At 35.7% G+C, this 27752-nt stretch overlaps 1 protein-coding gene across 2 annotated transcripts in view; it reads left to right on the top strand.

The window, feature by feature from the left end:
- The first annotated feature begins 1676 nt into the window (after positions 1-1676).
- Positions 1677-27752, top strand: part of SYCP1 (synaptonemal complex protein 1) — a 169399-nt gene continuing 143323 nt past the window's right edge. For both annotated transcript variants that reach the window (XM_036867739.1, XM_036867746.1), the window contains exons 1-11: positions 1677-1784; positions 2891-2975; positions 3152-3195; positions 3375-3431; positions 4552-4716; positions 5442-5509; positions 10592-10665; positions 22435-22493; positions 23705-23774; positions 24389-24462; positions 27185-27293. In XM_036867739.1, coding sequence (XP_036723634.1) covers positions 1677-1784; positions 2891-2975; positions 3152-3195; positions 3375-3431; positions 4552-4716; positions 5442-5509; positions 10592-10665; positions 22435-22493; positions 23705-23774; positions 24389-24462; positions 27185-27293 — 913 coding nt within the window. The remainder of the gene's footprint in view (positions 1785-2890; positions 2976-3151; positions 3196-3374; positions 3432-4551; positions 4717-5441; positions 5510-10591; positions 10666-22434; positions 22494-23704; positions 23775-24388; positions 24463-27184; positions 27294-27752) is intronic.

Raw genomic sequence — 27752 nt, forward strand, 5'->3', positions numbered from 1 at the left:
AGTACATGGAGAAAGTTAGAAAACAAAGTCAATATGTTGAAAACAGAACTCATTGTCTTATTGCTCAAACCTAGGTACCTAGCACCCACAATATTTATTGTGTCTAGTAGCTCAAGTCTGAAACCAGGGGGTCATCTTAGACTTCTCTCTTTTGCTGCTCACTTTAAAAAAGCCATCAAATCCTATTAATTCTTCTTCCTAAATATCTTTTCCATTTGACACATTTTCTTCATCTTCACTGGCACTGTCATAGCTCAGGTCTCATACCTTACTCACCCAGGCTATTAAAACTGTCTCCCTAACTCCAGTCTCATAAACCTAAACCATTTTTCATACTACAAATTTTCTTCTGAACTTGATCATGCGTCCTTTTCCGCTCAAACTTCCTCAAGATTCCCATCCATAAAGGCTAAAATCCAAAAGCCTTCGAGATGCCTTCACATCTGCTAAGTCTCCAGTCTCATCATTTTCCCATTTGCGTCCTCACACACCTACACCGCATTGCCTGGACTCACTCACTCTTGGACTCATCTCTCTCACGACTCCAGCGCCTTTGCCTACCGTCCCTCAGCCGGGAACACCCCTTCCCGCATTCACCATCTAGCCAACGCTCTATTCACCCTTCTGTTTTCTATGGAAGCAGTAACAAAAGTGTACCACATCCGTGAAGCTCTCTCCTGACTCCCAAGCCACTGTAAAGGCCACTGTCCCTTTCTAAGGGTCCCAGCAACCCTTAGAAAATTACTACCATTAAATGATTACAGGGGGTTATAATTATGTTTGCACTTGTTTCTTCCCTAAGGCTGTGAGCTCTTCTTAGAGGACAGAAATAGATTTTTCACTCTCAGCTCCATCCTATCACAGCACCTGATAGTTTTCCTCACATTCTCTAACAATAGGAGAAGCTTAAACAGGGCCAATTCTAAGGAGAAACAGTATCCAGAGAAGAATTGCTACTAAGGTAAAGGGAACTCTCGCGAGATGTAGGTCTTGCGCCCCCGGCCAACGGAGGCCGCCGACCGTTATTTAGCCGTTACACCGCCAACCGCCCGGCACCTCCCTCCTGGCCGCTCGGCTGGAGCGATTTCCCGCTTTTTCCGAGGTTCGGAGGCAGAAGTTCGTGTTGGTTCTTTCTGCTGCCCTAATAGACAGCAGGTGGCGGTTCGCCTGACCACCGAGCCCGCGGTTTCCCGCTAGTTTTTTAAAGGTAAGGGGGGCAGGTGTGCCGAGTTCCCTCCCTGAGAATCTAACCCAGAGCTGGGCGACGTTTTGTTACTGGCCCTCCCTCACGCAGGCAGCCCCCGGCGCCTTCTCCGTAGTCGTCTAAGCACCTCAACTAGTTCTTTCCGGCGAGGTGATGCAATTTAACAGGGCTGGTGGAGGTAACGGGCTTCTTCTCAGGCTGTCCCGGCGATGATGCCTAGTTCGAGTTTCTCGATTATCCATCGACGTCACCAGCGTGGCCATTGGTGGTGGGGGGATGGTGGGGCAAATAGGGGATGTTTCTGCTTTGAACACCCCGGCAGTAAGGGACACCGTAGGCTTCTATGGTAACAAACGTTTCACGCATTCCTTTATATACCCATTTACTATAGAATAAGTAGTGCATTAATGAAACAATGTAACACACTTTCTCCCCCATCTTGAGCAATAGATAATTACGACTGGAAGAGAAAATGGAAAAGCAGAAGCCCTTTAAATTGTTTGTACCACCGAGATTAAGTAGCAGTCAAGTATCTGCAGTGAAACCTCAGACTTTGGGAGGAGATTCTAATTTCTTCAAGGTAAATTTGCATTTACTCATTAGGTAAATGAGGCAAAGTGAACTTTCTTACTGGTGATATCTTATAATTTTTTTCAGTAAATATGGTCTGACTTACCCAAGAATTTTGAATAGCATTGCTTTGAATGAATAATGAGCACACTTAATGTGTTTAGGCATCATTCATTTAAAGAAATAATCACTGGTGCTTTGGAATTCCGCGTACATAATGGGACCTGCTTACTTTAATCCTCTTTCTTTAAATGATTTAAGGCAACTTATGAACATATACAATGAAATAGTAAAATATAAATTAGAAGAATATTAGGATCAAGGAAAATTAAGAAAATTTGGACAAATATGTTGACATACTGGTAAAAATCAGTGTTTGAGGTTAAAATTTGACTCTGAGCTTCCGGATTGACAGGATAAAAGGGAAATTCGTACGTGTAGTAGGTTCTTATTGGAAAGGAGGAATAGAGCTTTTTTTTAGTAATTTATTTAAATTTCTCATGTGGGGACTTTCCTGGCGGTCCAGTGGTTAAGACTCCGCACTTTCACTACAGGGGGCATGCGTTCAGTCCCTGGTCAGGGAACTAAGAACCCGCATTATGCACAGCGCGGCAAAAAAAAAAAAAAAAAAAAAAATTACATTAAAAAAAATAAATTTCTTATGTGGAACTTTATGTTGGAAATAGGATGAAGCAATGAATATTTTGATTTTCTATGTTGTAGAAAAATTCTTATGTCTCTATAGCCAAAGAGTATAACATTAAAATGCTATTCAGTGAAGAAAATTCTCAATTCTACCAGGGGAAAGATCATAATGAAATTGAAGAAAACTAATATTCTAAGCTACTAATTAAAATCACTAAAATTATTCCTGAGTACTTACAAAGCATGTATCATGTAATTTTAGTTTAGCTTTCTCTTATAAGTGAAAATTAAAAATTTTTGCTTTGTTTACAGAGCAAAATCATTTGATATTTTTAACACTATACATTAAAGGATTTACAATTATAGTCACTTTTTAAAGCAGATGTATACTGTATATGTAATTACATATTACACTGCTAGTTATTAGAGTGGTATGGGACAGTGTGTTTAAGAACTTCTTTGTGTTTCTAGGGTTTCAACAAGTGTGTTGAAGATGATTTTGGTTTTCCATTTGCAATGACTAATCTCTCCAAAAATGGGAAAAACATTGATTCAGGTAGGAGACTAGAAAAACAATGTATCACCTTACATAGAAACATTTTTAAAATACACATTGCTAGATATCAAATAAGAGTATTATATTAATAACCTTGACATTAAAGCTAGATATGATACTTAATATATAAAACAGGATGTTGGCATATTTAATTCCAGTTGTCATTTGTCTTGCAGATCCTGCTTTACAAAAAGTTGACTTTTTGCCCATGCTTGAACAGGTCAGTTAAGTATAGTGTATATAGATATAACCTGTTTAGTTAGATATTGAATTGCTTGCTTGAAAAAGAAAAAAAAAATCTTTAGTTGTTGGATTACTAGTCTTCAGTATTTAATTGCTGCTATTTGGAAACTATCATCAGAAATATTTTCTCATAGGAAAAATTTATTCATTTTTTAGGTTGATAATTCTGACAGTTGTCATTACCAGGAGGGACTAAAAGACACTGATTTTGAGGTCAGAAGATTTCCCGTCCATATTAAATTTCTTGTAATTGGAGTATCATTTATTATTACTTGTATTTATCTTTCTTTTGAAGCTTCAAAAGGATTAATATTTAGTTAAGGTGTTAAGTTATATTCTTTAAAACCTTTTCGCCACTTTGCTTTTCTTTTGAATTTGCTGAAACACTAGGCCTCTGTATTTTCCTGAGTTATAAAAGCATGAATTCTTAAGGGGCAATTTAACTTTAAACCATAAAAATCAAGAATGGAAAAGGGGAGATGAATGCAATGTGTGAAAAGGTTGAGAATTAAGCCAGTATTTTACAAACAATTCTTGAATTAATAGGTATGATTGTTTGGCTGGTTTACTGTCTAAGGAATTTGTAGGATATACTGTACTTTTGATTTTAGTTATAAAAATCATTCTTATGGCACATAGATGTCTTTAAAACAAAGAGAAATTCCATGGCCTGGTAAAGTGCTATCTGTTTGTTGCTGGGATTATGGTATCACCAATTTAGAAATACGGAATTTATTTATATATTTTGATAACAGAGCTATCAGCAAGGAGAAAATAGCGTGATTTAAAAAAAAAAAGAAAACCTCTGACATTTACCTTATAATGTGGAAAGGGATGATGCAGGAAATCCAAATAAAATCCAAATAAAACCTCAGGCTAAATGAAAGAGCTTGTGTTCACTATTATTTTTCTTGTCATTGTACCTTAAACTTCATATCCTTTGGTTAATCCTTAAGCTGTTTGTATAACCAAAATATTTCAAGACCATTCCTAAAATTGACACATTTCATGTAGATTGATTTATTTTAGCTTTTAACCAGCCAGATTCTCTCATTGACTTAAAGATTTCTAACTTCTGGCTTAGGCACATTTTGAAGTTATTTGATATTATTCATCAAGGAATAACTTAGGTGACCTTAGTGAAGTAGCTAATATTGCCTTAGTAGTTAGAAAAAAGTTAATATAGCTTTCAGCATGGTATTAGGGCATAAATTGAGGAGAGATTTGGTCTCAACTATTAAGATACTCATGGATATTTTCAATAGGCAGCTGTAGTTTGGTTATACTAAAATTTTGAACTATTAACAGTCTTTGAAAACCTATTTTATAATAGAATTCAGAGCCAATGAGCAGACTATATTCAAAACTGTATAAGGAGGCTGAAAAGATCAAGAAGTGGAAAGTGAGTGTAGAATCTGAACTGAAGCAGAAAGAAAACAAGTTGCAAGAAAATAGAAAAATAATTGAAGCACAGCGGAAAGCCATTCAAGAACTACAGGTATAATGAAATTTGTAATTGAAAATATAGTATAGTAAATCTTATAATACTATTAAAACTAGAGTATTATTTCAGGGTAAGTTGGGTTTATCTTGTTTCTGTGATGTGGATTTTAAGAATGGTGTTTTTTGAAGTTTCATTAATATTAGTTGCATTTCAACTTTAGGATGAGCAGAAGACAGGCTGCACGAAACTTAATGCAAATGACTAGGGAAATAGTAATTTACTTTAGATAAAGATTGATTTAATGATTCTAATTATAGAATTTTAATTTTTATTAGTTCCTGTTACTGATGATGTTTTGTTTGATATGTCTTTTTTATCATTTTAGAAAATGACATTGTAGATAAAACTTTAAATTTAAACCTGTTTCGCTTCAATTTTATGGCATAGTGAAAGAAAAATTTTGAGAAAATGCAACATTGGGTTAGGAGAAAGATAAAATATCATTTCAAAATGTTTAGGGAAGATAATATCACATTAAAATATTGTTGGATACATTTTGGAGATAATTCAGCAAACCTAATTTTAGACTGATGAAGGTGAGACCCATATTCTTATAGGATATCCATAAGTGTGACAAAAAAGTTCTTTTTTGTGTTCAAAGAAAATAATTCTTATAGACCATCATAGCATGTTAGCAAAGAAATGCTGCTTAATGAATATACTCATGTTTATTTTGCTAAGTAAAATGTGATGAACTGTTCTTCTGTCTTGTAAATTAGTTTGAAAATGAAAAAGTAAGTTTGAAATTAGAAGAAGGAATTCAAGAAAATAAAGATTTAATAAAAGAGTAAGTAATAATTTAATGAATTTGTTCTTTACAAATTTATTTTTTATTCCAAACTAATTATTAAAATAATTTCCAAAAATTGAATGAGCTCTTTCTGTCGTATAATATTAATTGATATATAGAATTCTATCTGGGTGCTGTGGAGAAGAGGAAGACATACCTATTTTACATTCTTGCATTTGGCAAAGTGTGGTCACTGACTAATAACTTCTCACTTTTTAAAATGACAGGCAGGGGAAGCCATTACTTAGTGTTGAAAAAGGTACCTGATAATCCTATATCTACAACTGCCTATGTATATTGTATACCTTTTTGTTTGACTATTGTTTTAGGTGAAACCCTTGCAGAAGAGGGCTCAACTTTGTTCTAAGCTAATTCTCACTGTCAAATTCCTGTTTTTGCCAGTGGCCCAATCATTCTTCCATTAACTTTGGCTTAAAACTTTAGTATCATCCTTTTTTTTTTATTAATTAATTTATTTTATTTATTTATTTTTGGCTGTGTTGGGTCTTTGTTGCTGCGCGCGGGCTTTCTCTAGTTGCGGTGAGCGGGGGCTACTCTTCATTGCGGTGCGCGGGCTTCTCATTGCGGTGGCTTCTCTTGTTGCAGAGCATGGGCTCTAGGCACACGGGCTTTAGTAGTTGTGGCTTGTGGGTTCTAGAGCGCAGGGTCAGTAGTTGTGGCACACAGGCTTAGTTGTTCCACAGCATGTGGGATCTTCCCGGACCAGGGCTCCAACCCGTGTTACCTGCATTGGCAGGCAGATTCTTAACCACTGTGCCACCAGGGAAGTCCAAGAATTAGGTTTGTAGTTACTTGTTTTGATTTTACAAAACCAGTAACAATAAAAAGTTCCTCTCTCTAGAACAGTGGTTCTTAAGCTTTAGCAAGCTTCAGGATTACCTGCAGAGCTTGTTAAAACACATGTCGTTGGCCTCTCCTCCCCTGCCAGAGTTTCTGATTCAGTGGAGTAGATTAAGAATTTGTACTTCTAACAAGTGATGTGGATGCTGCTGGTGCAAGGATCATACTTTGAGAACTACTGATTTGTGGTAGAGAATAGTCACAGGCTTTGAAAACAAAACAAAACCACCTGTGATTTCAGTGACTTCTTAACCTTTTCATTTATTAGATTATTGAAAATGTTAAAGGATGTAGTTTATGTAATATTACAGCTTTTGCTCTTCATTAAACTAATATTTAGACTTAAAAATTATTATAAAATGTTAATCTGTAACAATTCATTTCTGCAGAAAAATTATACATTGGAAAATTTAAACTGGTGTATATGTTAGCAACTTCAAGACACCCAGAGGTCTTTTTTTTTTTTTAACTTTCAATACCATTTAATGATATTTGGAAGATATGACTACATTATATTGACCTTTAAAAATTTTTTTGGTTGAGATGTAATTGACATATAACATATTATTTTTAAGTGTACAATGTAATGATTGATATATGTATATACTGCAAAATGATCACCACAATGTCTAGTTAATATCCATTACCACATATAATTACAGATTTTTTGTTTTGACAAGAACCCTCAAGATCTACTCTCTTAGCAACTTTCAAATATACAATATTACTAACTATATTCATCATGCGGTATATTGCATCCCCAGGATTTATTTTATGACTGGAAGTTTGTACCTTTTAACTCCCTTCACTCATTTTGCCCACCTCCCACCTCTGTCTCTGGCAACCATCAATCTGTTGTCTGTATCTGTAAGTTTGTTTTTAATTTTTTTTTTTAAGATTTCACATATAAATGAGACCATATGGTATTTGTCTTTCTTTGTCTGAGTTATTTCATATAGCATAATGCTCTCAAGTTCCATTCATAATGTTGTAAATGACAGGATTTCCTTCATTTTTATGGCTGTATATATATTCCACACTTTATTTATCCATTGATAGTTAGGTTGTTTCCATGTCTTGACTGTTGTAAATAATGCTACATTGAACATGGGGATGCATATACCTTTTCAAGTTAGTATTCTTGTTTCCTTTGGATAAATCCCAAGAAGTAGAATTGCTAGATCATATGGTTTTATTTTTAATTTTTTGAGGAACCACCAAACTGTTTTTCATAGTGGCCGAACCAATTTATATTCCCACCAGTAGTGCACAAGGGTTCCCTTTTCTCCACATCCTCCCAACACTTGTTATCTCATCTTTTTAATAATAGTCATTCTAATAGGTGTGAGGTAGTATCTCATGGTGATTTTGATTTGCATTTCCCTGGGGGTTAGTGATGTTGGGCACCTTTTTATGTACCTGTTGACCATCTGTATGTCTTCTCTGGAAAAATCTCTGTCCAGATCCTCTGCCCACATTAAAATCAGATTGTTTTTTGCTACTGAGTTGCATGACTTCTTTATGTACTTTGGATATTAACCCCTTATCAGATATATGATTTGCAGATATTTTCTCTCATTTAGTAGGTTGCCTTTTAATTTTGTTTATGGTTTCCTTTGCTGTGCAGAAGCTTTTTAATTTGATGTAGCCCACTTGTTTATTTTTCCTTTTGTTACCTTTGCTTTTGGTGTTAAATCCAGAAAATCATCACCTATGTCAAGGAGCTTACTGCCTATGTTTTCTTCTAGGAGTTTTATGATTTCAGATCTTAGGTTGAAGTCTTTAATCCCTTTTGACTTTATTTTTGTGTATGGTGTAAAGTAGTGGTCCAGTTTTGTTCTTTTGCATGTGGCTGTCTAGTTTCCCAAACACCATGTATTGAAGAGACTGTCCTTTCCCCATTCTATATGTTTTTGGTTTCTTCGTCATGAATTAATTGACCGTGTATCTGTGGGTTTATTTCTGGGCTGTCTATTCTGTTCCATTGATTTATGTGTCTGTTTTTATGCCAGTACCGTACCATTTTGATTACTATAGCTTTACAATATAGTTTCAAATCAGGAAGTGTGATGCCTCCAGCTTTAGTCTCCTTTCTCAAGATTACTTTGGCTAATTGGGGTTTTTGGTGATGCCATACAAATTTTGGTATTGTTTGTTCTGTTTCTGTGAAAAATACCATTGGAAATTTGGGTGGGATTGTATTGAATTTGTAGATTGCTTTCAGTAGTGTGGTATTGTGATTTATAAGAAAAAAATATATATTTGGTCATTCAGATGACCAAGATATATTTCACATATATATTTAGTTTTCATCCATCTTTCCTGACTCACAACTCCTCAAACCCTTGGAATTTCCTAAATGTTGAGAGTGAAAAGGTGTCTTGTTATGCTAATGAGGTGACTTTTGGACCCCACCTAAGGATAGGGGCCGGCTGCCTGGAGAGCCAACCAAGTGGTTAGAAGATTGGAACTTCCAACCTCTGGGGACAGGCGAGGGCCTGGAGGTTGGATCAGTTGCCAATGGCTAAAGGTTTAATCAGTCATGACTATCTAATGAAGCCTCTGTAAAAACCTGAGAGGTCAGGGTTCGAGAGGTTCCTGGTTGGTGAACATGTGGAGATTTGGGGAGAATGATGAGCTTGGAGAGAGCATGAAAGATTCTCACCCTTTCCTCATACCTTGCCCTATGCATCTTTCCCACTTGGCTGTTCCTGAGTTATATCCTTTTATGATAAACCAGTACTCTAGTAAGTAAATTGTTTCTCTGAGTTCTCTGAGTCATTCTAGCAAATTAATAGAACCCAAGGAGGAGGTCATGGGAACCTCTGATTTATAGCCAGTTGGACAGAGCCACAGGTAATGACCTGGGCTTGCAACTAGCATCTGAAGTTGGTGGGATAAGGGGAGGGTAGCAGTCTTTTTTTTATTTTTTTATTTTTTTAAACATCTTTATTGGAGGATAATTGCTTTACAATGGGTAGCAGTCTTATAGGACTGAACCCTTAACTTATGAAGTCTGATGCTATCTCCAGGTAGATGGTGTCAGAATTGAATTGTAGGACACTCAGCTGTGGTGCCCAGAATTGCTTGTTGGTGTGGGGAACCCACTTCCAAATTTGGAATTGGTACCAGACTCCATTTAGGTAGTGTGGACATTTTAACAATATTAATTCTTCTAATTCATGGACACAGAAGATTTTTCCATTTATTTGTGTCTTCTTCAATTTCTTTCATCAGTGTGTTATAGTTTTCAGTGTGCAGGTCTTTTACCTCCTTGGTTAAATTTATTCCTAAGCGTGTTATTCTTTTTGATGCAATTGTAAATGGAATTATATTCTTAATTTCTCTTCTGATAGTTCGTTATTAGTGTACAGAAATACAACTGATTTTTGTATGTTGGTTTTGTATCCTGTAACTTTACTGAATTTGTTTATTAGTTCTAACAGTTTTTCGGTGGAGGCTTTACTATATATAATAACATGTCATCTGCAAATAATGACAGTTTTACTTTGTTCTTTCTGATTCAAGTGCCTTTTATTTTCTTGTCTATTGCTGTGGCTAGGACTTCCAATACTATGTTGAATATCAGTGGCAAGAATGGGCATCCTTGTCTTGTTCCTGATCTTAGAGGACAAACTTTCAGCTTTTCAGGGTTGAGTATGATGTTAGCTGTGGGCTTGTTATATATGGCTTTTATTATGTTGATGTAGGTTCCCTCTGTACCCACTCTGTTGAGAATTTTTATCATAAATGGATTTTGAATTTTGTCAAAAGCTTTTTCTGCATTTGTGAGATGATCAGAGGTCTTATTCACATAATTAATGACTCTTCAGAAAATTACTTATTTTGTTTTGAAGGTAAGATAGCTAGAATATTTCTGGGGTAAGTAGTAATGAAAATCCCAATCCTCTCTTCTCATTTTATTTCTTAGGTGAATCTGGAACTGTTTACTAAAAGGTTATTGAAAGCTACTTGGGTAGAAACTTTTTAAGGAGCTTTTCACTTTAAAAGGAGGCAGTTATTAAATCACCTTTGCTAATAGTACAGTCAACCAATTTTTCCTTCATATAGTCACTTATGAACGATATGTGATATATATTAAATATTGTGATGTTTTAAGAATTTCTTTAAAATTGTAACAGTAATGTTTCATAACTTTTATATATGATTTTGCTTTGAGATAGATTACACTTATGCAAACTCTTTCCTCTGTTTCAGGAATAATGCTACAAGGCATTTATGTAATCTACTCAAAGAAACTTGTGCCAGATCTGCAGAAAAGACAAAGAAATGTAAATATCTTTCTCATTTTATATGATTTTATCAATTTATTGTTATTACTTTAATGGTGGGGGGTGGAGAGGGGAACAAATTGTCTTTTCATTTTTTGGAACCAATTAAAAAATTTTTTTAAAATTTTTAAATTTTTATTTATTTATTTATTTGGCTGCGTTGGGTCTTAGTTGTGGCACGTGGGATCTTCATTGCAGCATGCAAGGTCTTTTGGTTGTTGCATGTGGGGTCTTTTCATTGTGGCATGTGGGGTCTTTTTGTTGCAGCACGCGGGCTTCTCTCTACTTGTGGCGCACGGGCTCCAGAGCACGCGGGCTAGGTAGTTGTGGTGCATGGGCTGTCTAGTTGCGGCACGTGGGCTCCAGAGTGTGCAGGCTCAGTAGTTGTGGCGCGTGGGCTCTCTAGTTGTGGTGCGTGGGCTCTAGAGCATGCAGGCTCAGTAGTTGTGGCACGGCCTTAGTTGCCCTGCGGCATGTGGGATCCTAGTTTCCCGACCAGGGATTGAACCCGTGTCCCCTGCATTGGAAGGTGGATTCTTAACCACTGGACCACCAGGGAAGTCCCAGGAGCCATTTTTTATTTGAACAAGTTATATGTGTCTCATACCATTTCTTTATATAAGTAGTAACTAGATTCTCTGTTCTTTGAGCTTTGAAAAGTTCTTCAAGCTTTTTGAAAGATAATATATTTTAAAAGATACATATTTACTTGGCATTTATGGTTAATTCTCATTTCAGTTAAAGTGTGATCTTGAGACTAACCTTCTCTTCTGTTTGGAACAACCAGGAAATTGAATCAAGAATGATATATAGCCATGTTCATAATAGAAAATACTGATGGAGGGCTATGCTGAAAGCATAGTGCTTAAGAATAGCAGTGTAGTATTTATTTATAAATAGAATTCTCAAATTTCTTCTAAAGAAACATTATTTTAAAGCATTCTATTAAGGTTGTGGTATATATGTGAAAGTACATGTTTTTATTTTATGCATATTTTGATGTTAATTGTAAAGTAGGAATTTTTTTCGTTTTGATGAAAAACATAATCTGATTTTCAAAAATAATTGTTTTTGTCTTTGTCATTAATCTGCCACTAGGTCTACTTTGTTGTTTGTTTGTTTCTGCCAAGAATCTATTGGGAAATACTGTCTACCTGCTTTTTCGGGATAGCCTCTATTTTTCAAATTTTAATTGATACCACACAGCTTAAGAGCTTGGACTGAAGACATAGATAGCCCTGTGCTCAAATTCAAACTTTCAGTTGTTATCTGCTTGACCTTGAATAATTTGAATAATTTATGTAATCTCTGACCCTCTGTTTATTAGTTAATAAAGTACCTCAGTGTTGTTCTGAGAATTAAATTAGTTAATAAATATAAAATGCTTAGAACAGTGCAAAGTGCTCAATAAATGTTAGCCGTTATTATTATTTCTAGTATGCAGTATTGCTAGTTATTTTATTCTTGGTCTCTGCCTAAAGTACTTTGCTTTTGTAACTATATATACCTTCCAGAATGTACTGCACCACTATCAGCTCTTACACGATACCCTGTTTATTCAACTTGCAAGATTAACTTTTCTGTCTAAATATAAAAAGTGGTGAAAAGTATATGGATGGGGTAGAGAGATAGTATATGGACTGCATTGTAGAAAGTAACCTGGGCTAGAGAGACAAGGCTGCTAGTTCTTTCTTCCATTTAGTTTTAAGCTAAGTCAGATATCAGATGGTGGGAGAGGTTTGAAGAACCTTTTAAACATTTTTAGGTGATCTCTTAAATGAACTAAAGAGTATATCTTTTTTTTTTCATATTTCAGTTTATTTATTTATTTATTTATTTATGGCGCCGCCACATGGCTTGCAGGATCTTAGTTCTCCAGCCAGGGATTGAACCCGTGCCCTTGGCAGTGAAAGCACAGAGTCCTAACCACTGGACCACTACAGAATTCCTCTAAAGAGTATATCTTGATGTGACATGTAGATTCTTTTTTTCCTAAAACATCTTTTACTTATTCTATTATTATTATGATTATTATTATTTTTTAAATTTTTAATGGAGTATACTTGATTTACAATGTTGTGTTAGTTTCAGGTGTACAGCAAAGTGAATCAGTTACACATATACATATATCCAGTCTTTTTAGATTCTTTTCCCATATAGGCCATTACAGAGTATTGAGTAGAGTTCCCTGTGCTATGTAGTAGGTCCTTATTAGTTATCTATTTTATATATAGTAGTCTGTGTATGTCAGTCCCAATGTCCCATTTTATCCCTTCCTCCCACCTTACCTCCTGGTAACCATAAGTTTGTTTTCTACATCTGTAACTCTATTTCTGTTTTGTAGATAAGTTCATTTGTACCTTTTTTTAGATTCCACATATAAGCAATATCATATGATATTTGTCTTTCTCTGTTTGACTTACTTCACTCAGTATGATAATCTCTTGGTCCATCCATGTTGCTGCAAATGGCATTAGTTCATTCTTTTTTCTGGCTGAGTAATATTCTGTTGTATATATGTACCACATTTTCTTTATCCATTCCTCTGTGGATAGACATTTAGGTTGCTTCCATGTCCTGGCTATTGTAAATAATGCTGCAGTGAACATTGGGGTGCATGTATCTTTTTGAATTATGGTTTTCTCCGGATATATGCCCAGGAGTGGTGGATCATATGGTAGCTCTATTTTTAGTTTTGTAAAGAACCTCTATACTGTTTTCAATAGTGGCTGTACCAATTTACATTCCCACCAACAGTGTAGGAGGGTTCCTTTTTCTGCACACCCTCTCCAGCATTTACTGTTTGTAGATTTTTTGTTGATGGCCATTCTGACCAGTGTGAGGTGATACCTCATGGTAGGTTTTTTTTTTTTCTTTCAGATGGTAAAATTTTTATTGGAAATACCTGATCTATATTTAGAACTCATAAACGTACAGTTGAATAAAATAGATTCACATACCCAAGTTGTTCCAAACACACTTAAAAGTTTTCCAATCACTGAATCAAGAAATGAATTTTAAATTTAATTAAAATGAAATAAAATGAAAAATCAGTGCCTCCATTTCATCAGCCACATTTCCAAAGGTCTGTTGCTCACCTTTGGGGCATTGGAGGTCTAGATAATACTGTTAAGCCGAAGTCTGATTGTACTGTTGCTGTGCTCCTAATTCTCCAGCAGTTTCCCATCACACTCAACAGAAAAGTCAAAGTCCTGACAATGGTCCACAAGGCCTTTCATGTCTGCCCCTGCCTACTCTTCCATCCTCATCTCTTGCTTCTCTCCTCCTCATTGACTCCACTCTGGCCACCTCAGACTCTCCAGACCTACTCCCACTTCAAGTTCTTTGTCCCTGCTGGTCCCTCTGCCTGGGATGCTCCCACCCCTCCCCAACATCATCATGTGCTGCTCCCTCACTTCCTTCAGGTCTTTATTCAAATACCATCTTACCCTAGGTTCTAGCCTAGCCACTCTATTGTACATTGATGACCCCAACCCCTACTGACACTTCAAGTCCTTCTTCCCTGAATTGTTTCACTCCTGGGCAGTCAATCACTATCTGACAAACTCTAGGTTTTATTTTTTGAGATGTTTATTATCTTACCTCCTCCCGCAATGGAATATAAGCTCTATGAGATTAAAATTGTTGTCTGTTTATTCACTGCTGGATCCCTGGCCCTGAGCATATCACTTGTTGAATGAATGTACCTCATGGTAGTTTTGATTTGCATTTCTCTTATAATTAGTGATGTTGAGCTTCTTTTCATGTGCTTTTTAGCCATGTGTATGTCTTCTTTGGAGAAAAGTCTTTTTAGGTCTTCCACCCATTTTTTGACTGGGTTGTTCGCTTTTTTGATATTGAGTTGCATGAGCTGTTTGTATATTTTGGAGATTAATCCCTTGTCGGTTGCTTCATTCGCAAATATTTTCTCCTATTCTGAGGGTTGTCTTTTTGTTTTGTTTATGGTTTCCTTTGCTGTGCAAAAGCTTTTAAGTTTAATTAGGTCCCATTTGTTTATTTTTGTTTTTATTTTCATTACTCTAGGAGGTGGATCAAAAAAGATCTTGCTGTGATTTATGTCAGTGTTCTGCCTATGTTTTCCTCTAAGAGTTTTATAGTCTGCGGCCTTACATTTAGGTCTTTAATCCATTTTGAGTTTATTTTTGTGTATTAGGGAATGTTCTAATTTCATTCATTTACACGTAGCTGTCCAGTTTTCCAAACACCACTTATTGAACAGACTCTTTTCTCCATTGTATATTCTTGCCCTAAAAACATCTTAATACTTGCCTTATATTTACTGTAAAGTCCATCTGTATTCTTGCCGTAAGCCTTTATTTTTGCTATTGTGATTTTCTGTCTTTTATTTATTCATTCAACATTTTAAAAAGTGCCTACTATGTGCCATGAAATGTTCTAGATGCTGAGGGAAAACAGTAGTAAACAGACAAAATTTCTGCTATTATGGAGTATGCACTCTTGTAAAGGGACACATACCATAAATGAATAAATAAAATACATGTTGGGTGATGACAACTGCTTAAAAAGAGAATATTTTGGGATAGGGTATTTGGGGAAGTTTTTTTCTGATTAAGTGGTATTTGATTAGAGACCTGAATAAATGAGGGAATGTATCATGTAGCTATTTTGGGAATGAATATTTCAGGCAGAGGAAACAGCAAATGCAAAATCCCTTAGATGAGAGCCTGTTGAATCTTTTCAAGTCATAACGGTGAGGTCACTGTGCTGTTCCTTCCATATTTCTTACCTTTTTTGGATCTTTCATCTTCTTTTCTCATTGTGCTCCCTTCAGGATAATTTCTTCTGCTTTCTTCCAGTTCACTAATTCTCTATTTAGGTGTTTCTAAACTGTTTTTAAATTCATCTGTTAGGCCTTAATTTCTGCTCTTGTATTCTCTGGTTCTGTTCTTTAAAAAATATCTGTAGTGTTACTTTTTAGAGTTTCAAATTCCTTGCAGAAATTTTTAAACTCGTTTTTCTTTTGTCTCCATGAGCATAGTAAGCTTAGTTTTATTAAATTTTTTGTCCAGCAATGCCAATATCTGGAATCCCTTGGGATCTGTTTCTGTGGTTTGTTGTTTTGTAGATTCTAGTTCTTGTTGTTTATCTCATTGTGTACTTCATTATCTTTGATTGTTTGCTTGAGACTTAGAATAATGTGACATTTTCCTAGTTCTTTGAATGCTGAGAAATTTTAGATTATATCCTGGACATGTTGTGAGATTCTGGGTCCTGTTAAAAAATCCCCTGGAGAATGTTTGTTTGTTTGTTTGTTTGTATTTTAGCAGATAGGCAACTCAAGTTTAGATCACAAGTTCTATCTTACCTTTTGTGTGCTGAGGTTCCATTATCAGTTCAGTTTTCAAAGCTTTTGCCATATTACTCTGCGTCTGTTTCATGTACGCTCCATTCAAGATTAGATTAGTTCTGGGACTTGGATAGTGATTTCAGAGCCTTTGCTATATTTGCCTTGGGTCTACCTTATACATGCACATCTTCCCTTTTCCCTATGGGACTTGTGCCAAGTCATACAAATAATTAGGGAATCCCCTTCTCGAGCTCTCTCTAGCATCGCCCCTTCACCCTCAGCCTTACAGGGGTCCCGTCCTCCTGTCCTTTGGGGAGAGACATGGAGTTTCTCCTGGGTTTTTTTTTTTTTTATTTTAAATTAATTAATTTATTTATGGCTGTGTTGGGTCTTCGTTTCTGTGCGAGGGCTTTCTCTAGTTGTGGCAAGCAGGGGCCACTCTTCATCGTGGTGCGCGGGCCTGTCACTGTCGCGGCCTCTCTTGTTGCGGAGCACAGGCTCCAGACGCGCAGGCTCAGTAATTGTGGCTCACGGGCCTAGTTGCTCCGCGGCATGTGGGATCTTCCCAGACCAGGGCTCGAACCCGCGTCCCCTGCATTGGCAGGCGGATTCTCAACCACTGCGCCACCAGGGAGGCCCCCTCTCCTGGGGTTTTTTATGCACTTGCTGCCATGGCTGCTGTAGCTCCACTACTGGAGCCACCCTTGGGGCAGGGCTGGAAGAGGAAAAAAAAAAAAAAAAAAAAAAAAAAAAATCAGGATTTCCTTTTGCTTTTATAGTTCTGCTGGGCCCTTACACTTTAGTAATGCTAGGAGAGAAGGTAGGAAAAAAACTAAACAAACAGGAAACTCACCTTCACATGAGTCACTTCTTCAAGATTTTACTTTTCTTCCCAATCTACCTGCTTTTGCTTACTTTTCAGATTCCTCGAGTAGTTGCTTTATGGATTTCATCCAGAGTTTTCAGTTGTAATCAATGGGAGAGAAAGACTATAGTGGGCGTATTCCATCTTGACTGACACTGGAAGTTGGTTTAGGTTTTCTGAGTTATAATCCTCAACCTATTCTTGGCCTGATGATTCATCATTATCTTTTTAGATCTTTGATTCTTTCAATAATTCAAAAAATTCCTCCAGATTTTTGTCTTTAGGAGGAAGGTTGGTCAGAATTATTTAGTCATTACCATAAAACAGAGTCCTGGATGCTTTTTTCAAAATATAGATCAAATAACATCACTGTCTAATTTTTTCAGTGGCTTTCCATAATTTTCAGGATAGCATGGTGTTTGCCACTTCCCTTCACCTTGCCAAAAGTTTTCACATGTCCCACATACACACGCTCATGGAGAACTACTTGTTAACCCCTAAACAGATTATACTTCTGAGTTTTTGCATATGTTTATTGGCTGATCCTCCTTCCTTCTTCATCTTGTTAATTCATATTTGTCCTTCAAAACTCAGAGTAATTATTACCACCCTTGGGAAATATTCCCTAATTTTTCACTCTGACTTAGATGCTCCTCTTCATTTACTTAGTACCCTTAGTATACCTTCACCATGTATTTATGAATTCCTTCAACAAATATTGAGTACCTACTACATCTTACTGTAAGCTTGCAGGCAAGGGATCATGTCTTATTTGACTCAGTATATTCAACGCTTTGCACAGTGTCTGTGAAGATAGCAGGCAATAAATAAACTCATGAATGAATAAATAAAGAATAAATTTGTTCTTAGATATACCTTAAAAAAAAAAAAACCCTTTAAATGGCTGTCTATTGCTCACATTAAGTACATTGGAATTCTTTAGCCTGCCATTTGAAGTACTGCATACATTTTTTTTTTTTCTGTAGCCTTATTCCTTAATCTAAATTACTTAGTGTTGAAAAGGACTTTAAAGCTTTTTGGTCTATTTACATATCCATTGCTTTAATTCTTTTATAGGAAATTGATAATTTCCTTTGTGACTACCAAGTGGTAGTCTTTCCTGGGTTTGAACATATTCAGTGTTGGAAACCCACTAACCGCGAGGCTGTCATTTAAGCACAGCTCTTATTTTTATGTTGAAATCTCTCTCTCTCTCTCTTTTTGTTTTTTTAAATTTTTATTTATTTATATTTATTTTTGGCTGTGTTGGGTCTTCGTTTCTGTGCAAGGGCTTTCTCTAGTTGCGGCAAGCGGGGGCCACTCTTCATCGCGGTGCGCGGGCCTCTCACTGTCGTGGCCTCTCTTGTTGCGGAGCACAGGCTCCAGACGCGCAGGCTCAGTAATTGTGGCTCACAGGCCTAGTTGCTCTGCGGCATGTGGGATCTTCCCAGACCAGGGCTCGAACCCATGTCCCCTGCATTGGCAGGCAGATTCTCAACCGCTGCGCCACCAGGGAAGCCCTCTTTTTGTTTTTTTGGCCACCCCACGCAGCTTGCGGGATCTTAGTTCCCCACCAGGGATGGAACCTGGGCCCCCTGCAGTGAAAGTGTGGACCGCCAGGGAATTCCCTGTTGAAATCTCTTATACTGAAATCTCTTTGTAATTTCTCTCTTCTTACTGTAATTCTTCTCCTTAAGGCATACAGAAGAAGTCTAAGCACTTTTTTATCTCTTTAGATTTTTAAAGGTGGTTACTTGTCCTTTCTGAATCTTGTCTTCTTCAGCCTAGATGTTTCAAGATTCTTTGTACTTTTGTTATTTTGGTTGATCTGTTTGAATATTGTTGTTATATTTAGGAGTCCAGATCTGTATGAGGTAATCTAATGTGTAACTTGACCCATATAAAGGACTATTTCTTGTCTAATTGTAGGTGTCATTAATGAACTCTAAAGTCAGCTTATTTGATAGTCACATTGTATTATAGGCTTTAGTGACTTCACTAGTAATTAAAATCTTTCACTTTTTTTTTTTTACGTCATTCTTTGCAAGTGCATTTAGATTTTTGGATCCAAATAGCATTCTTTGCATTTATCCCTACTGGATTTCATTAGGCAGACCTGTGTTTTAATCATGTACCACCACTTATTATTTTGGGATCCTAGCAAATAACATAATTTTTCTGTGTTACACTTTTGTTATCTGTGAAATGGGAATAATCATAGTTCCATTTATCTATACCTAGATTTCTACCTAAATATATAGTATATGTATTTATGCATATATTTTCCCCCTTGCCAGGACTCTGGCATTTTCTTGATCCTTATAATTTACAGTTTTGTCAGTGCAACCATTTGAATCTATGTGCACCAGTCTATTTCTTTAGACCAGGAAAGCCTTATGATATCTTTGGTCACTTATTCTGATTTCTGTTTGGGCATACTTATTATTTGTTTGTTGGCCCTCTGTTCATCATTTCTCTAATTGTTTTAATATTTGTTCCCCCACTCCTTCTATTTACGTTTGTTTCCTGTATTAGGAAACAATTTGACTTCTGAAGTATCAGTTCTTTCCTGTCCTGCCTCTAATCTCTAGTTCCTTTGAGTCTCTCATTATCTAATCCATTGCCCCTTTCCTCCTTATTTATTTTTTCTATTTAATTCACCCCATTTCTTGAATTTCTAACGTGGCCTGTTCTTTCTTTATGACTGTATCTTCCTCTTTCACTGAGACCATATTTTCTTGGTTCTGTTGAGAATACCAAATAGTTTTCTGAAATCTTCATCTGAATTCTCTAGAGTTCATTTTCAGAGATGGGCTGTTCCTTTTAACATCTTTCATGTTCCCTTTTCTTTGTTTGACAGTATTTTTTCATAGGCCTCGTGTAGGTTTTCTAACCATATACATCATTGAAAAAAGCAAGAACTATCTAGACTAAATAAACAAACTAGGTGATAAACTGAGCTTGGTCCTAGTATAGTGGTTGAATCCTCTTTTTATATTTATAGTTGTACGGCAGGTCACTGAGCAATTTCTAATGTTTTCACCTTGCATGGCTCTACTTATGGTAGCTGAATCTCTTTTCTGTCCCTTCTGTGTGGTTTTCTCGTACTCTGATAAATTTTGTAGAATATATGATTCTGAGTGATTTTAGTCAACAAACTCAAGTATGCACAAGGTTTTTATGTCTTAAAATGTTAAAAAAATCTTAATTTTTAAGATTTTTTATATCTTTATTTATATTTTATGTTTATGTTTTTTAATATTTTTATATCTTTTTTATATCTTTATATCTTAAAGCCTTCATTCTGCTAGCGTGGAAGAAATTATCTCAGTAAATTTGGGAATTTTTCTTCTTTCCCTGGGATTGTATGTAAATTTGGGGGTGCCCATATAGTACCATGTGGTAGAGAGGGACGTTTGTTTCTCAGTCATCTATCCTCTGAGACTTTCATCATTTCGATTGGTATTCAGTTATTGGTCCACATAGACAGTTGGTGAGCTGTTCCTCATACCAGTCCTCAGGGCCTATTTAGGTATGCTGGTTCTCTGTGCTTTATCCCACCATGCTCAGTTGCACAACGTGTTGGAACAAGGGAAATTGTGAAGCTGTTTAAGGCCCTACCTGTCTATATATATTTCACAGGCATTTCTTCTCAGGTTTTGTCATCTTCCTAGAGTTATACTGAAGGAAAAAAAAAGCACAGCCCCACTCTACTCTTGGTTTGCCCTAACTCTCTGGGATTTCTGTGTTCCCCAACCCTGAGGCTTAGCTTGGTGAGGGTAGAGGGCTACAGAACCCTTTCTTAAGTACCTGCCAGAATCTAATAAGCTCTCTCAGCTTCCCCTTTTAAAGGCTTCTTCCTTACAAACTGGTAAATATTTCTTAGGTCTAGAGGATGGAAGCTTTGCTCTGACTTATATATTTTGAAAATCTATTACTTGTTTATATCTTGAATCTTTCCCCTAATCCCAATACTGGGCTTTTGAAACTCAAAGACATTTTCTTTGCTTTTGGTTGAATCATTTCTTATTTAAGATGATGAGTGCAGCAAGATCTAGTTGGCCAAATTAGGGCAAAGTAAGTGTGTGTGTGTGTGTGTGTGTGTGTGTGTGTGTATGTGTATGAGAGAGAGAGGAGGGAGAGGGGAGAGAGAGGGAAGGGAGGAGGGAATAAGGGAGTGAGGTGGGGGTGGGGAGTTAGATAGATAGATAGATACCAGGAAAACCAAAAAGGTAGGCTTGTATTGTTACAGTATTATGTCAGTACATTAGAACACTCTGCTATGAAAGTCCCTTCTCTATGCCACCTGTAGCAACTTGCTCCTGACAACTGTAAAGTACATCTATACCAATTTATTTTCTTTTTTGTAGTTTTATTTATTTGCTTTTTAGTACTTGCCTATTGGAAGAATGACTGGAGGGTATTTTGGAAGTACTGGTGGTAGTGGTAATGGGAAGATTGGAGGTGTTGGCAATAGAATGCAGTTCTTTGGCGCAAATAATTTCTGGGGAATAGAGAAGGTTTGTTGCTAAATGTGTTTGTTAGTGAATATGAGACAGTGAATAGATGGAGTGAGAAGGATGAACCATCTTTCTGTTGAAATGCTGATGTGTTCTGTCTTTATTTCTTTAAATTTTCCAGCCCTTTAATATTCAAATAAAAGTGGTTTGGCTCCTGTTCCATGTGCTGTGATAAGTCTAGAGCTCTCTCCAGTATTTTTGAGGGGTTTAGGATACTTGTATTCTTCTAAAGTCAGTTCATTTGGCTCTTCATTGACATTTGAGTCTATCGTAGCTGCCGTTCTCTTGTTTTGCAGCTTGTCACTGAGAATATAGGACTAATACCCTCCCTTTAGTCTAATGTGGTTTCTGTGATGCTTGGCCTTACCTGGGGGAATGATGATGGGACAGCTGCATTTCTTTTCCTGCCTCGTGCCTTAATTCTCTACAGCACCACCTATCAACTCTAAGTTTTACTGACTTTACTCAAGGCTTGAGTATAGTTAGAGGGAATCATTGCTCAGGTTAAAAAACAACAACAACAAAAAAAACCCTAAAAAATATTATAGAGGATTTACAAGAGATTTGTCCTTGGGGCTACACCTATTCTTAACTTGTTCCTCTGGTCTTGAGATTTATCTTCTTTCCTGCCTCTTCAGAGATAGAGCAGAAACAAGAGTGAGCTTTGCCTTTCACATGTACTTCATGAATCTTAAATATACAAAGGAAAAATACTTCATAGACTAGTGGTTAAATCCCTACTTATTGTAAAGGCTAAAACTGTAAATATATTTTAGAAAGTTTGAATAAATTAATGAATAGTAGTAATTCTGTAAAAGGAAATTAGAGATAATTGAACAGCACCTAGCATTTGAGGTTATGTCATGAAGTATGACCATACCTTACTATGAAGCTGCTTTTGATACTACTTTAAAAGACTCAGAAGATATACCAGTGCCCTTTACTAACACAGATTCTTAAATATTTTAATGTTTACTGGAGACATTTGAGTATTATCTTATTGGAAGTGTAATTGTTTTAAAATTTACTTTTGAAATATTTTATATTTATAATAGATGAATATGAGCGGGAAGAAACTAGGCAAGTTTATGTGGACCTAAATAGTAACATTGAGGTAAGTGGTATTGAAAATTTGAATATTTTAAGCAGATGCATTTCTAGGCAAATTAGAGTGATAGCTACAAAGATATGAACAATTGTTCTTGCTAAAGGGATTATTACTTATCTTTTGATATATGATTATATCCAATAAAATTCCCAGGGTTCTATACCATGAGTATTAATGTTCTGTTTTTAGTATTCTTTGAATTTACATGTTGGTGACACTATTTAACTTAATTTATTAGATATTAACTCTGTGTCAGAGACTAGCACATTGTGACACTTAACCATTAATTTGAAAATCATACCAGTATTATCAGTCTGTGTCTGGTGCCTGTTTACCTTTTTTACCCCATCCCCTATCATTTTCCACTTTGCTTCTCTTCTATAGTTGTTCCTTTCTTTTTTGTTTCTCAAACTTACTAAGCTCTTTCTGATCTTGCTTCTTTGAATTTGTTCCTTCTATCTAGAACTTCTGTATCCAAGATCTTATGCAAACTCATAAGCTTCATTCTGCTTTTTTATTATCCCCTTTACTACTTTACCTAAAATGTCTTTCTATTCAATTATCCTCTATCTCCTCACCTTCTCTAACTTTTCTGAAGAGCACTTAAAACTACATGATATTTATTTGATATACGTGTGTGTGTGTATATATTCTTTCTTACACTGGAATATAAGTTCGTTCCAATAGGGTAAGGACTTTGTCTTATATCCTAAGTGCTTAAAACAGTGCCTGGCACATAATTGACACTCAGTAACTATTTATTAAATGAATAAATGAATTCATCCAATTTTACAAATCAGGATTTGTTGAATGTTGAATGAACTCATGCTGCCAGGTAATGGAAGTATAATTTGAACTCTTATGGGGAGAGACCTCACAGAGGTTACACTTTAGTGAAGACAGAAATACGTAAGCAAAAATAAACAGAAAATTACAGATTTTGATATGGGCTATTAAGTAAATGACTAGAGTACCAACAATTGTTTTGCTGCTGTTTGGTAATATATAACCTGTCTTCAGTGCCTTTAAGCGCCTTAATAGGCACTCTTAATATTTTAGTAAATTATTTAATTGTTAAAAGTTATAGAATTTTCATTATTCAGAGTTGTATAGTTTTAAATATAATGATCACATGATACAAATTTATTATTTTCATTGTTTGAGGAAAGCTATTTAAAAAGTCTAAGTATGATTCTTAAAAGTTAAATATATTTCAGAAAATGATAATAGCTTTTGAGGAACTTCGTGTGCAAGCTGAGAATTCCAGACTGGAAATCCATTTTAAGTGTAGGAATCCTTATTTTTTATATTACTCTTTTGCTGTTTATATTTTTATTAGATTCTGCTAATGTTTTCATACCTTCAGCTTGATGCCTAAACTATTGAAAATTTCTGTATTGTATATGGTTTTATAAGCCCCTCAAAATCTTGTGGAATGTGGCAGGGAATTGGTGTATGTTAAAAATACCCTTTTGGCTTCAAAAGCTACATTTTCCCTGAAATCAAATTACGGTTTATATAATGGTGTGATTTGGTGATTTGAAGTGTGATTTGGTCTAATTTTTACATTTCTTGGTCAAGTTGCATGTTAAAATAATAATATACATACGCATTTAAAATCTGTTATTTCAGACTAGTGTGTTATAAAGAAAAAACTTTTATATATCTGCTATTATAAGAATGATAGAATTTTTAAAAGTTATTGTAACTTTGATATTATTTAAATTCTTTATTTTACTAAACAGAAAGCAGCAAGAAAATAGCAGTTTTAACTTGTTAGAAACCTTTGGGGTTTAATATCTAGATAAATAAGGAAGTGAAATAAAATATCAGAAACTAAAAATTTTGTTTGTTATACAATTATGTTAAGATATTAAAGTATATTTGTTTTATTTTTAAAGTAAAGGAAGATTATGAAAAAATCCAACGTCTTGATGAACAATACAAGAAGGAAGTAAATAACAAGGAAAAGCAGGTATTTTTTAAAAATCAACTTTCTGTATTCTTTATATTCGCTAATTCATGAGATACTTAAAATTTCAAGAGAAATTTGTACTTGCTGCCTGCTTGATAAATTTCTGAGAGAATTTTAATATTATACATATTTAAATATATTTTCCATTTGCCTTAATTTCCATTGACTCAAATTTATACATACTAAATGCTAGCCCTTTTTAAAAATCAGTGAATCTTCTACAATGTAATTAGTGGGTTTTAGGACATTGCTGTAAAAATATATTATTTTGTGAGAAGTTTTGTTCAGACAAAAACCTCATAAAATACAAAGATGATGGTGATTGACCACTCAACCCACATTTTGCAGTTTATTTTGAAATACACTATTTATGACACCAATGAAGGGGAACTAAAACATTCTTTTGCTTCTTTCTATTAATGACACATAGTGCGAGACTTGAAAATGGTGAGTCTGTGTGCTTTTGCAGTCACAAGAATGTTGATTTCAGATGATTATTAGGCCAACTTTAACAGTTTCAAGCCTTCTGAATCCAGAATGGAAAATGAAATATAGAAAGGAGTCCTCATCTCTCTACTTCCCCCTATTTTTCCTCAGTTTTTATCTGACTTGCCACAGATACCTTGTAATTATAGATAATAAGGATATCTACCTGAACAATAATGGCAAATGTTAATTGAAAGTACAGAGAAGATTCTTAGAGTTTTCTTTAAGTTCTGGTTAAATGATAGAATTCTGATTTATGTGTTATACTTCGATCTTTTGAAAGAGTTAACAATTTTTTCTGTATTTTAACTGTATATTTTAAACCAGATTTCTGAAAGAAGGAGGTCTTCTTAAAATTTAAAATTGTGCTTATTATTACAGAACACAAAAATAGAATAAAGTGCTAAGAAGCTTGTTGGAATCCTGGGTACATGAGCAGAGCTTACAGATTTGGGGGGGTTCCCTGTAAAATTATGCTGTGGCCAGCTAGTGTTTTTGTTGGGGACTCCTAAATGTCATTATTTGTAAGGCTTTTTTTTTCTGGAGTTCTCCAAATTCCTGCCGGGGAATGTAAACTTTGCTGATGGCATTTTGGGGCTGGGTTGGCAGGGTAGGAAGGACAAGCTGAGTCTCATCATTCCGTATGCTGACTTCTCAATTATATCCTTTGTCTCCACCCCTTCCTTTGCCTGGAATACCCAGGTTTAGAGATTCTTTTTTTCAATTTGATCATGCCAGTGTCTCTTATAAAGATGGAGTAGGTTAATTCTCTGACTACATTGGCTTTCAGGGAGTAGAGTCCAGGGAAGGAGGGTTAAGAGGGCCTAGGGAGGTCTTACTACTCTTTGCAGACTTCCAGTCTCCTTATACTTAGTCTCCTGTTTCATACCTACCTTCCACAGTGTCTGTTGCTTCTAATTCTTGAAACATTCTGTTTCTTTGGGATTGAATTATCTTGCTTCTCATTTGTAATCTTCCCTGTGTAGACTCTTAGTTTTTTTTTTTTTAATTTATTTTTATTTATTTATTTATTTGGCTGCGCTGTGTCTTCGTTGCTGCGCGTGGGCTTTCTCTAGTTGCGGTGAGTGGGGGCAACTCTTTGTTGCAGTGCGCGGGCTTCTCATTGCGGTGGCTTCTCTTGTTTTGGAGCACGGGCTCTAGGTGCGTGGGCTTCAGTAGTTGTGGCACATGGGCTCAGTAGTTGTGGCTCATAGGCTCTAGAGCACAGGCTCTGTAGCTGCAGCGCACTGGCTTAGTTGCTCCACGGCATGTGGGATCTTCTGGGACCAGGGCGCGAACCCATGTTCCCTGCATTGGCAGGCAGATTCTTAACCACTGCGCCACTAGGGAAGCCCCTAGACTCTTAGTTTTGACCTTGCTTTTCTATGCTAAATCATTTTCTGTTCCTTCTAACTGCTTTCCTTTTTTACATGTTGTGGTTTGGATTATAGAAGTCTCGTGGTTTCATGGAAGATGAAGTCCATCTTTGTTGTTTTCCTGGTTATTTTTTGGGTGATTTGAAGATGAAAATAGGGCAGAGAGGTCTTTCTGCCATGTTGAATCTGCAAGTCTTCAGTCTATCTTTATGAGTTTATCTTTCACCTTTTCTTTACATGCACTCTGTATTCTAGCCATCTGAATATTTTCAGTTCTCTGAATAGAAGCATGATCTCTTGATCCTTTGTGTTCTCATACAAGTCTAGAATGTTCATTTCCCCCACAGCCTGATTAATTTGTACTTGTCTATCAAGACTCAGTTCAGTTCTCTGAGAAGGATTAATTTTTGATTACCTCCCCCAGGACTGATTTAGGTGTTCCTTTCTTGATTCCTATAACATTTTTGTCCTATTACTAATAATATTCAAGTATAGTTGTTTGTTTCCTGGTCTAGGCTGTGAGTTTCTTGAAGGTGAGTTCCATCATCTCTGTATATTCAGTGCGTATTATGGTTTCTGGAACAGATTAGGTGCTCAATAATATTTATGGAATAAATGAATGAGTAGATTTCAATATATAATCTTCTAAGTGATAACTGTAATATTGGGTATATTGAATTAGTTTGTTCATTCCTTCATTCAATAAATGTTTATTGTGCAGGCACATACTAAATGCCAGGCACAGACAGCTGAAAAGCATATAAGCAAGTACATAAAATAATCACAGATAATGATAAATGCTAAGGTGTCATATTTAATTTTTCATATCTATAATGTATTATTTAAATATTTCATTTTAGGTATCACTGCTATTGATCCAAAGTACTGAGAAAGAAAATAAAATGAAAGAGTTAACATTTCTGCTAGAGGAGTCCAGAGATAAAGTTAATCAATTAGAGGAAAAGACAAGTAAGAATTTATATAAGAAAATATAACGTCTTATGTATTGCTCTTGTTATATTTTAAATTTAGCTTTCATTACAATTTTTTTGTAATGCTTTCTAATGCTGTAATTCTCCACCTAGGTTGGAACAGTTGGAGGAGGGAATAATAGTCACTTAAGAAGATTTTTCAAAGTATATGTGCTCCTCTTTTCCCTTTTCATACTGTCACCTTCTTCAGAGTTTCAATAAGGTGCTCCATGAAAACAGGGATCTTTGTCTTTTTTTGTTCATTGATGCATTCCAAGTGCCTGGCATATATTAGGCACTCAAACATCTTATAAATAAATGAATACTCTGGGAGCACTATGGAGGGAGTTATTAATTATTCTTGGAGCAAGGCATTTGGAAAGGCATTAAGGAAAAATTGTTAGTTAAACTAAACCTTAGATGATTAAAAGTTCACTAGACAATGAATTGGAGGAGG

This window comes from Balaenoptera musculus, chromosome 1 (genome assembly GCF_009873245.2).
Source record: "Balaenoptera musculus isolate JJ_BM4_2016_0621 chromosome 1, mBalMus1.pri.v3, whole genome shotgun sequence".
NCBI lineage: Eukaryota > Metazoa > Chordata > Mammalia > Artiodactyla > Balaenopteridae > Balaenoptera > Balaenoptera musculus.